The sequence below is a fragment of the Cicer arietinum genome, chromosome 7 (genome assembly GCF_000331145.2).
Source record: "Cicer arietinum cultivar CDC Frontier isolate Library 1 chromosome 7, Cicar.CDCFrontier_v2.0, whole genome shotgun sequence".
NCBI lineage: Eukaryota > Viridiplantae > Streptophyta > Magnoliopsida > Fabales > Fabaceae > Cicer > Cicer arietinum.
This window is the reverse complement of record NC_021166.2, coordinates 6,073,752-6,084,617: the sequence shown is the minus strand read 5'-3', so window position 1 is coordinate 6,084,617 and position 10,866 is coordinate 6,073,752. Positions and strand designations below refer to the sequence as shown.

Genomic DNA, 10,866 nt, shown 5'->3' with positions numbered 1-10,866 from the left:
TCCTGATCCTAAATATTAGGATCATGTCTAAACAATTGCAGAAACGGTACAGCAGTGAGTGAAATGGTCCATATGGTCAGATAATAACAAGCACGAGTTATGACACCAAGACATATGCTTCAATTTTATATTTACTGCACTTTCCTGAGACATCTTAATGGGTAGTATGTATTTCACTTGCTCAATTCAGATGAGTAGTAGCTTTCATGATTTTTGGGTACATAATTTTAACTTTTACTGGGTTTCGCCAGCTTGTTATTACAACTCACCGTTGCTATCATTTGAAGGTTAGTTTAATCCATATATAAGGAATTGGAGTGTCACCTAAGTGATTAACTTTAACTAGTAATATAACAACAAAATAATAATCAAACCATTCTTTCATAGGGTGGTGTCAAATACATGGATCAGGTAAAACAGTAAATTCAGATTCGAGATTGATCTTTATTTTTACTTCTCCTTTAATGATTTACTCTATTTTCCTTTTTATATATCTCTAATTACTAGACTATCATTTATATTTTGTTGTTTTTAAAAATCTTCTCCATACATCCAAACTTACTTATATGACATTCCATACATTCACCAACTTCAGTCACAACATCCATACATTCACCAACTTCAGTCACAACATTTTTTAAGGGAGGCTTGCAGGTTACTTAGCTTTTTTTTGTTTAACATGTTACTTAGTTTAAGGAAGGCGTGAGATAAAGGAATAACTCACGGAGAACACCACACACAGACGTTTTCGCAAGTATGCAACTCTTCAATGTTAGATGGCTTTCAACTAGTTTTCAAGTTTCGATAACTGAATGCAATTTCAGGCCACAAGTAACAAATATCATCTAAAAGTATAATTCATTTTCATCGCAACTATCAATTGTTGGGTATGTTTCTTTCCATTTAGCAAAAGAAAAATAGAGTATGAGCTTTCTTCCTTGTCAGCAGAACCCCAGCAGTGTTGATTAGATTAAATAACAGTTAAAAGAGGTGTATCCGAATCAACCCTAATCATGGTGAATATTCAGTTAAATCATATTTCAGGTGTCACAATTCATGGACTTGATGATCAATCACAGGAAAAGACTTTGAACTTTGTTACCGTGCCCTCCCCATATAATAAATAACGCAGTGTAAATATGAAAACACAAATGTTAGGACTACTGTTTAGGTAATTCCAATTCTATCTTTTAAAGGCCTAGGTCAAAACTCATCCTCAAAAAGGAAAAACTCTGATGAAATAAGGTGAATCTGATTACCATCAAATTTGAAAGTTCAGCAACAATAAAAAATGACATAAACCATGACAAGCAACACCGATAATAATAACAAGGGCTACATACCAATAAATTAATCGTAGTGTTTGTAAATCTTAATGTTAGCCATGGGCGGGATCGATTGACAGGCCAGGGATGATAATCTCCATCAAAATAACTAAACATAACTAGATAATAGAAAGTGCTCAAAAGGCAGGAAGAAAACAATTTACCTACTGGCTACGATTATAACTCTCATTTCCTCTTCTTAGTAGGTGGCTGAAGAGCCGCCTCTTCTTCATCTTCATCCTCTTCTTCTTCTTCTTCTTCATCCTCATCTTCCCCGTCCTCTCCATCTTCATCATCGTCATCATCTCCACCATCATCGTCGTCGTCGTCACTTCCTCCCGCACCATTGGCCACAGGATCATCCTCGGGATCAACTTCTTCCTCACCTTCATCACCAGAGAAGTCCTCATCCTCTTCATCATCACCATCATCCTCGTCATTCACATCATCATCCTCCTCGTCGTCGTCCTCTGTTTCACTACCATCTTTGTTCTCTTCACAAGTATGGTTTCCCTTGTACAGTTGGTCAGAAGGAAACCTAATCAAGAATAAAAAACAATTCAGGATATCAGGATTTTCCAAATTTTTAAAACAACCATAAAATATCTGAATAAGGTATATACGTTTGTTTTTACCTTCCATCCATCGGTGATATCAAAGTATTGACATCAGCAAGCAGAGATCCAGTCTGGAGGGGAAAAAACAAACAAGAATCATCATTCAATGTAATGTAAGCGATTGTACAATAAAGAGAACTAAAATTAGGGGAAAGTAGATTAGCGACAATGCCTATCACATACACATAGCATGATTGAACATTATTATACTGAGTTCAATTTTGCAGTTTGATTATCTGTGTACAGCTTCAAGCAGAAGTTTCACAATAGACTTTTTAACATTTGCAATTCCAATAAAAAAAAAACACTACTCCCTCTAGTCTTAAATATAAGCAAAAATTGATCAAAGAAAGTTTATGTATTTTGTCCCCAATTTTGGACCAAATACATCAACTTTCTTTGACCCAGTTTTGCCTAGATTTAAGAACCGAAGGAGTATCAGATTTCACAGCAGCAAGAGAAAAGAGATGGACAAATGACAACTAGGCATAAAGAATATCCTGTTATAGCCTTAGATAAAAAAGAGTAAAAGGTTTACAGTTTGACAAGCTGAAACTGCAAAACAAGCTAGCACGGATGTGATTTAGAGTTAAAGACAAACAACATGAGACCCTGTTTTTAAAAAATCTCCTAAACTTGGCCACAAATGTCTTCTAGGGAATATCTCTTGACACACTAACTAGTAGTAAATTGCTGATGTTAAGCAATTTAGAGGTGCTATTAGAGAGGGGGAAAACAGCATATATTAGATAACATAATGAACAATAAACAATGAAAAGCCTTACTTGTAAATACCGTTATATAAATGTTAGTAAGTTAGTGGTTAAGTTAATTTTAGGGTTTTGGACGTGCAGCTAAACTAAAACTCCTGAGGTGTTCTTTAGATCACCAATCCAGCTACTCGTGAATTCTATTTGTATCAATCCTTTGGCACGAATACTAACTATTTGTTTTCAACCAATACTACAAAGTTATACAAATTTCCAGAAACATTATTAAAGGAAAATACAAAAATGTGTGTTCTGAGATAGATACAACTTCAGCAAATAAACAAATCAATTAAAGAGAGAATATTTAATTAAAAACCCTAAATGAATGAAACGCTAAAACACAGAGAAACATGAGAAAAGTCATAGAAATATTGAAGTGATGTTGTGAGAGAAGAAACGATACCGCTAGAAGAAGGTATGCGAGGGATTTGGTAGCGGCAATGAAAGTTTGAAGAAGCAAAGCTTCAGCGAAAGAGGATAGAGAGGTGGAGTTGTTTGGAAAGGCGAGATTTGGAAGGTCCATTGTCGTCGACATTGAGTGACTGTGGGTATGCTGCAACGCTAGTGAGGTTGAGAGTGTGCGGGAAATTGGGGTTAGTCCCGTTAGGGTTTATGATTCAAATTGATCTTGCCTAACCAACTTGTGTGTTTCCACGTCACCCTATGGAACATTTAATAATCATATCTTCTCACAAAATCATTTTTTATTTTTTTATTTTGTTTGTATTTGTGAAACATATCCTTTTTCCTTTGTTAATAATTATTATAAATTGAATTCAATTGTATGCACCGTTTCGACACCACAGCCTGGTTGCGATTTTTTAAACAATTATCATAAAAATTAAATGTTTTAAGATTTTTACTTAATTAAATCCTTATAAATTTATATATTGTTTTTTTATATAAAGATAATAATTAAATTTTTAAATAAAGTTACCAACAAAATTAGATTTAACATAACAGATTAGATTTTTATAATATAATGAATTTTGCATTTGAATTTCTATTAAAAATATATATATTTATATTTAATATTTAAAACACACCTCAAATAAGATTTGAACGATCAATACGAAAAAATGTTTTTTCTTATTTTGAAATTGAGCATTGCTTCTCTATCTCATATGTTGTTCTTTTTCTCGGATTTTACTCTTGGCAACTCCGATATTTGAAGCAAAGTATTTTCGAATTAACCCACGAATTAGAAATGTTTGAAATAGATTTGTTGCTATTTCGTGGGGAAATTCACATCGATGTAATGAAAGCGATGGACCTACGACAATAAAAGAATGCCCCGAATAATCAACTCGTTTTTCAAGCGTAGTCTCTCGAAATCTTCCCTCTTTGCCCTCAATAATATCTGAAAACGATTTGCAAACTTTATTATGATTGTCCCTCATTGATTGTCCGCGGATTCCATTATCAAGAAATGTAATTTCTATTAAGAAAATTAAATAGATACTCATTCTATAACAAAATATAAACATGTTACGAATAGGTATTTTTCGATTACTAGATGATATCATTAATTTTATAATAAAAAATTATATATTTTTTAATGTCAATATAATAAGTTAACTAAAAAATTAAAATATTTATAACTTATAATTGATTATATAAAATGTTTTTTAAATAATTATTTTATTTTATTTTTATTTTAACTCTTTGGTTTTCCAATAAAATGAGTTACAGGAATATTGTTCCAATGAAATCGTGTTATTTTGAACAATTCGATTTTCTTTCGTAACTTAATTGTTTTCTCATCTTGATCATTTTCTCAATTGAATAATCAATACTTACTAAAATATTATTTTTGATTGAAATAAGTTTAAAGATGTTTAAAACACATAACACATAGTCTATTTTGTTGTCCCTAGAACGACATTAATAATCAATGAATCACATATTTCGGTCACAATTACATAAAAAAGTGACTCATCAAAATTCATCTTATGAGCATTCAAATAAAATACAATTAATTAATAAAATTAAATTTATCTGAAAATAAGTAGAAAAAAAAAGTTTGATATTACTTCATCAATTGAAGACAATTCTAATTAGCGAGAAATGATGATAGTTATAAACTTTTGAAATCACAGTCCTACAATAATAAATATAATTTTGTAAATATGACAAAATTACAAATATATAAAAAATTTGTAAAACACTTAAATTTATCGATCTAATAACCCTCCAAATTTCTGAAGTTAAAATGCTATATAGCTATGTTAAGTGGCCTTGTGTTTACTAAAGTTTGGATACATAATTGGTTGCATAAGAATAAGAAAAATTGTTATTTTTGAATTATGGTTAATAATTAATTGATTAACAACAAGACTTTAATCGACTGATAGAGTATAAATCGAATATTCGGATAATGAGATACATGTTTATTGATCATTTAACTTATACTAATCAATTAATTCATTTTCGATTCCATTATTTTTTATCAATCGAATATTTACAAGAAAATGGTATATCCATTAATACTATTTATTATTTTCTATCTAATACAAAGTATTACTTTTTTTTTATTAAAATCAAAATAAAAGTAAACTTAAAAAATGAAACGAAGAAAATGTAAAACCTTAAAAAAATTACATTTTTTTTCTTCTAAAAAAATGTGCATTGCCACTTCAGCTAGTAATTATTAACTCATTACCTAATATGAGTTCCAATTTTTTTTTATAATTATAAAAAAATGATTATATATTTGTTTCAAATTTACAAATAAAGCTTAAAATTGTGAATAAGTGTTATATAAAATTATTTTTAGATAAAAGAATTATGAAAATAATTTAAAAGTGAAGGACCAAAATGCATAACGAATCGTAGGGTTCAGACTTGAAGGGGATTCATCCTCTTTTGCGTGTTTCTTTTCTCCAAACCCTCAAAATGCTAAGAAGAAAGCCAACCAAAATCGAAGTCAAAATCGAAGACAAAGAAGAACTTGAAGAAGCTCGCCGTCGTAACGCCTCCGCTGCAAACACCACCACAACTGGCGCCGCTTCTCTCCTCCGTCAATTCGATCGCGCTGAAGATCCTTCTTCCAAAGCGAATCGCATTGGCCTCTCCTCCTAAAATATCTCCCATACGCTCCTTCTCTCAACCCCCTTCCCCAATGGAAGTAGAAGTCAAGCTTCGTCTCGCAAACGCCGAATCTCATCGCCACGTCACCACCTTGCTCTCTCCCTTCCACGTCATCACCCATCGCCAACACAATCTCTTTTTCGACGGCGCCGCTTCCGAACTTTCATCCCGCCGTGCCGTGCTTCGTCTCCGATTCTACAACGACGACGAACGTTGTGTTGTTTCGTTAAAAGCAAAAGCGGTTCTTGTCGACGGTGTTAGTCGCGTAGAGGAAGATGAAGAGGATTTTGATCCGAAGGTTGGTCGTGATTGCGTTGCCGAACCGGGGAAGTTAGGTTTTATGGAGTCGAGGATTTTGAGGAGGGTGAAGGACGAATTTGGGGTGGTGGGTGAAAATGGGTATGTGGGTTTGGGTGGTTTTAGGAATGTGAGGAGTGTGTTTGATTGGAAAGGTTTGAAATTGGAAGTGGATGAGACTGATTTTGGTTTTGGAACCTTGTATGAGATCGAGTGTGAGAGTGCTGATCCCGACGAAGCTAAACGCATCCTCGAGGAGTTTTTGAAGGAGAATGGAATTGATTATTCTTACTCAGTGGTTTCTAAATTCGCAATTTTTCGATCTGGGAAATTGCCATAGTGAGTCAATTTTCTATTGCTTTTGAATTGAATTGAACTGGTTTATAAGCTATGCTCTTGTAGTTTATAATTTAAGAATGTACGATTTACTGTTTGTTGTTTTACACCTACCATTCAGCTGTTAAGTTACTGTTAATCTCATGTTCTTAGTTCTTTGTTTACCATGATTGATCTTTCATTTCTATTAGGCGCTGTGGTTTGATTGATTTTCCAGGGGTTGGTCATCGGTATATATTCTCAAATTCCATCTAAATCATCCTTTGAATGACTTGTTGTTATCAGCGTTATCAATTACTTGATGATAGTGTAAAATAGCTGTTTGTTTAAATTCCTCTATGTTACCATGCTATAGCCGCCATTTGAGAATACTTTGTTCTAAACAACGAATCACATAACAATAGCGGTGTGTTAAAATTTCGCTACACTACAGCTCTCTAGCTGGGCTTTGACAACACATGTTGTTCTACGATGGTGTGCAAATCTTAGGTGACTTATATTAATAACCACTATAGGGTTACTATCTGTTGCAATACACATTTTTAGACGAATAGTTTCATTTTGTTTTTAAGCTAGCGCCTTCTTTGGTAAACTGCTTGTGACAGTTTATGTTATTTTAGGTTTTTAGGCATACACAATTTGAGACGAATCACTTGTTGTTGTTGTTGTTTAAGAATAATGGGGTTGAGTTTCTAGACAGTTTGACTTGGGATTAGTTAGTCTTATTTTTCCACGGGAGCAATGAAAGGGGGTATAACTCTGCAGTAGATTAGAGTCTTCGATTGCACCACTAGATCTTCCCCAAACCTTATTTGAATTTTATTATTTTTGATGATGGGATTGAATAAGACTTGAGAATGGTTAAGCGGGTCTTGGTTAAGAGACTCGTCAGTTTGTTTTACAGTCTATCTTGTGGTCTGATACTTGTTCCAAGGACACAGATACTGCCAGTCTGCCACATATAAGTAAGGAGATCTTAATCTGATAGTGTAAAAGAAGAAAACTGTAGCTAGATTAAGAGGCTCTTAAGTTTGTTTTTCAATCCACTTTCCAGTGTTAATCAATCAAACTATTTTTCTTTCAATCCACTCTCCTCACTTAAACCTGTTTTGCAAGTTTCCACCATCTTATTTGCTACTCCTCTCACATTTATATAGCTTGTGAACTTAATCCTTCTGTAGTTTTGCATGTCTCGTTTATTTACACTGATCTTTTAGTCAGCCACAAAATTTCTTCAATGTTGTTATATTTTGACAAACTTGTTAAGTTGTAAACTTTTCCGTGAACATTTCACTACCATAACAAGATTCTGTATCCTCTCTTATGCTTCAATTCTTCTAGTGCATCCTTCTAAGTGAAGAGAACTTTCTCAAGAGAGAACAAATGAATTTAAGTTCGTTCACAATTTTATAGAGGTTCCATTTATTGGCTTGCTCACTTTCTATGGATATTTAATGAACGATTATTCGTAAGAATGTTGATTGTGTTGATTCTATTCAAGTGATATTTGATGGAGGCTTTTGCTTTGATATGTACTTTGCATAGGTCTAAAACAATGTTGTCTCTTGTGTGGCTATATTTCTAAAAAAACCTAATTTACTTTTTTTTTATCCATAAACGGAATGATAAATAAATATCACAACAAACTCACGCATACAATTGCAAGGTTATGAATTTGAATTTATGATATGATATTTAATCTAACAATTTCGTTATTTGTTGAATTATAACTTAAGGATGAAATTCACGGAGAATTTCAACATCATATTCATATCCCTAGACTTGGAATTTATCCCTAGACTTGGAATTTATGTTTTAAATTGGTATAACACTTGATTGGGTGTAAAAATATATTAAGAATAATACTAATAATATATTTTTTTATACACATTTTTTAACAAGTTTTATTTGATTGATTAAAATATAGTAAATTTATTTGAGACTCACATGTTTTGAGGAGATCTGTGTAAATTTGAACCAATCGATCAAATAAAGTGTTCTAAATTGTGTTAAAAAGAGTTAGAGATTGGTGTGGCTTGTAACAAAGTGCACAATTGCTGGTTTTGTAAACCAGTTTTAACTCACATACTAATTTTTTTTCTTCTTTTTTTTACCAATGAATTCCTAAAAAAGTAGCTTTTGTATCTTATTGGAGTTTTAATAGAGTTTGGCTTATTTCAAAAAAAAAAAAAAGCAGTATATATAATTTGTAAGGTGGGGTTTGTGAAAATAGTTTATTTTAAATATTAAAATTATAAATAATTTTTTAAAATTACAAAAACTAATTTTTAAATTAAAATATTATATGATAGACTGACTTGTCAAACCGGCTATCCACGAAGAGTCGAGCTTTGAGCATGATTTTTATAGCTTGTTTTTAAGAGAAATGTATCGTGCACCCTCCCGTTTTTACCTCCCACCCCCCAATTTTTTATATTAACTATCTTACCCTTTTTGACTTTATATAAAATAATGGAAATTTTTTTACGAGTCTCTTTTTTCACCCCCACATTTGAAACTTTCCAAAAATTTCATAATATTCGAAAGTTTCAAAAATTCGAAATTATTCAAAGTGAGTTTTTTTTCTTTTATATTTCGAAACTTTAGTTAAATTCAAAACATTCAAAATGTAAATTAATAGAATTAAATACAAATTTTGAAACTTTCGATGAATCTGAAAGTTTCGAAATGAACTTTTCTAGAAACCTTCGAAAGTTTTAAAGAATGTGAAATTTTCGAAGCTATAACTTTCAGAACTTTGGATGAATTAGAAAGTTCCGAAACACAAATTTCAAAAAATTTCGAAAGTTTCGATGAATCTGAAACTTTCGAAACACATATTCTTCAAAAGTTTCAAACATTCGACTTATATCAGTTTCGAAAGTTTCAAAAACTTTGAAACTTTTGAATTTTTCAATTTTTTTTAAATTTATTATTAATTAAATTTATTACTAATTTTGAAATTTATTATTAAATTTATTACTAATTTTTTAAATTAGGAATAGAAATTTATTACTAATTTTGAAATTTATTATTAATTATATTTATTACTAATTTATTACTGATTTTTAAAAACTCGAAACTTTCAATGAATTTTAAACTTTCGAAAGTTTTGCATTTTGTAACTTTCATATTGTTCGAAAGTTTCTGCATTTCGAAAATTTCGTATTCAATGAAAGTTTCGAAAGTTTCATTATTTACGGGAAAAACGAACTTCGAAAGTTTCATCATCATAGAAACTTTCGAATTTCTGGTAAAATTCTGATTCGAATATTTAGAAGTTTCGAATTTGTACTTACTTTTGTATTTCGAATGTTTCAATATTTCGAAGGTTTGGTATGGTTAGATTCGAATATTTATAAGTTTCAAATGAAGTGGGTGAAAAAAAAAAGTGAATTTTTTTTGAGATTTTTATATATGAAACTAGGGGCAATATAATCTTTTCCATATGAATGGGGGTGGAAGGTCAAAGTGGAGGTGCATGGTACAAACCTTTATTTTGAAGTACGGCTTCGTAGCCCAACCCATTAAAATCTAAAACTCCATTTGGTACAACCTGAAATGAGTTGGATAGTTCATTTTGTTATCTATTAAATTTAAAAGATGTGTAACAATTTTACACAAATATCTAATAAAAATAAATTATTTTGTTGTAGAACACTATTTTTGTGATGTATTTTAAAATAAAAGTGACGAAAAATAAAATCATGCGACATAAAAAATGAATGATTTTTATTGAATACAAATCAATAACACATGTTAGTTAAACATTTTTTTAATAGAAAATACATGTTATTTGAACTTACAACTTATATAAATGTAAATTGTGAAAAATGAGAATAAATACTATGTAAACTAATTTATAAATGGAGGAACAAATCAACAAACCAATAAAAGGCAGCTTCAAATTTTTTTTATTTGTTCGGATTAGCAAAAAAATAAAATAAAAACAATACATTTTTTGATGAAAAAATAAATAATATAAAATATAATATTTTGTTTATGATTATGCATGCACATTAAATCTTAAAAGGTAAATGCAATTTTGTTGTCTAGATTAAGTGATTAACCAAAAGACAAGATAAAATAAAATAGAACAATATTAGTAATCATCATTTATACTTTGAATCATTTAAAGATGTTCAAATAAAACATAACAGGGAAACAATATAAATTTTATTTTATTCATGTGAGGGAGGTTTAAGGCCGCTCTAAATAATTATTTTCTAAATCCAGGTGTATTGATTATATGGTTTTTTTTTGTTATGATGATTATAATATTTTTTATAGTAAGAGTTCATTAAAATTAATTGTCTTGTAGTTCTTGAATTATAGATCAACTAATAAATATTGTGAAGAAGTTTTTAAATTATACGTTGATTAATAAATGTATTTATTATTATTTTTTTTTTAAAAAAAAAATATTGTAGG

General features: G+C 30.6%; 2 protein-coding genes across 2 annotated transcripts; one reads left to right on the top strand and one right to left on the bottom strand.

The window, feature by feature from the left end:
- Window positions 1-1,320: 1,320 nt before the first annotated feature.
- Window positions 1,321-3,360, bottom strand: LOC101512445 (uncharacterized). Its single transcript, XM_004508361.4, has 3 exons — window positions 3,116-3,360; window positions 1,961-2,013; window positions 1,321-1,863 (listed from the first exon to the last, which is right to left on the bottom strand). Exons 1-3 carry the CDS (start codon window positions 3,245-3,247, stop codon window positions 1,512-1,514), a joined length of 537 nt encoding a protein of 178 aa, XP_004508418.1. The 5' UTR covers window positions 3,248-3,360; the 3' UTR covers window positions 1,321-1,511.
- Window positions 3,361-5,521: 2,161 nt separating this feature from the next.
- Window positions 5,522-6,599, top strand: LOC101512119 (triphosphate tunnel metalloenzyme 3). The gene has a single exon (XM_004508360.4). The coding sequence runs from the start codon at window positions 5,834-5,836 to the stop codon at window positions 6,437-6,439; it is 606 nt and encodes a 201-aa protein (XP_004508417.1). The 5' UTR covers window positions 5,522-5,833; the 3' UTR covers window positions 6,440-6,599.
- The last annotated feature ends 4,267 nt before the right edge of the window (window positions 6,600-10,866 follow it).

Coding starts and splice junctions, on each gene's coding strand:
- LOC101512445 (XM_004508361.4), bottom strand. CDS start 3,247: ATGTCGACGACAATGGACCTTCCAAATCTCGCCTTTCCAAACAACTCC. Junction 2,014..3,115: donor TCGCATACCTTCTTCTAGCG/GTATCGTTTCTT, acceptor TTTCCCCTCCAG/ACTGGATCTCTGCTTGCTGA. Junction 1,864..1,960: donor ATATCACCGATGGATGGAAG/GTAAAAACAAAC, acceptor ATTCTTGATTAG/GTTTCCTTCTGACCAACTGT.
- LOC101512119 (XM_004508360.4), top strand. CDS start 5,834: ATGGAAGTAGAAGTCAAGCTTCGTCTCGCAAACGCCGAATCTCATCGC.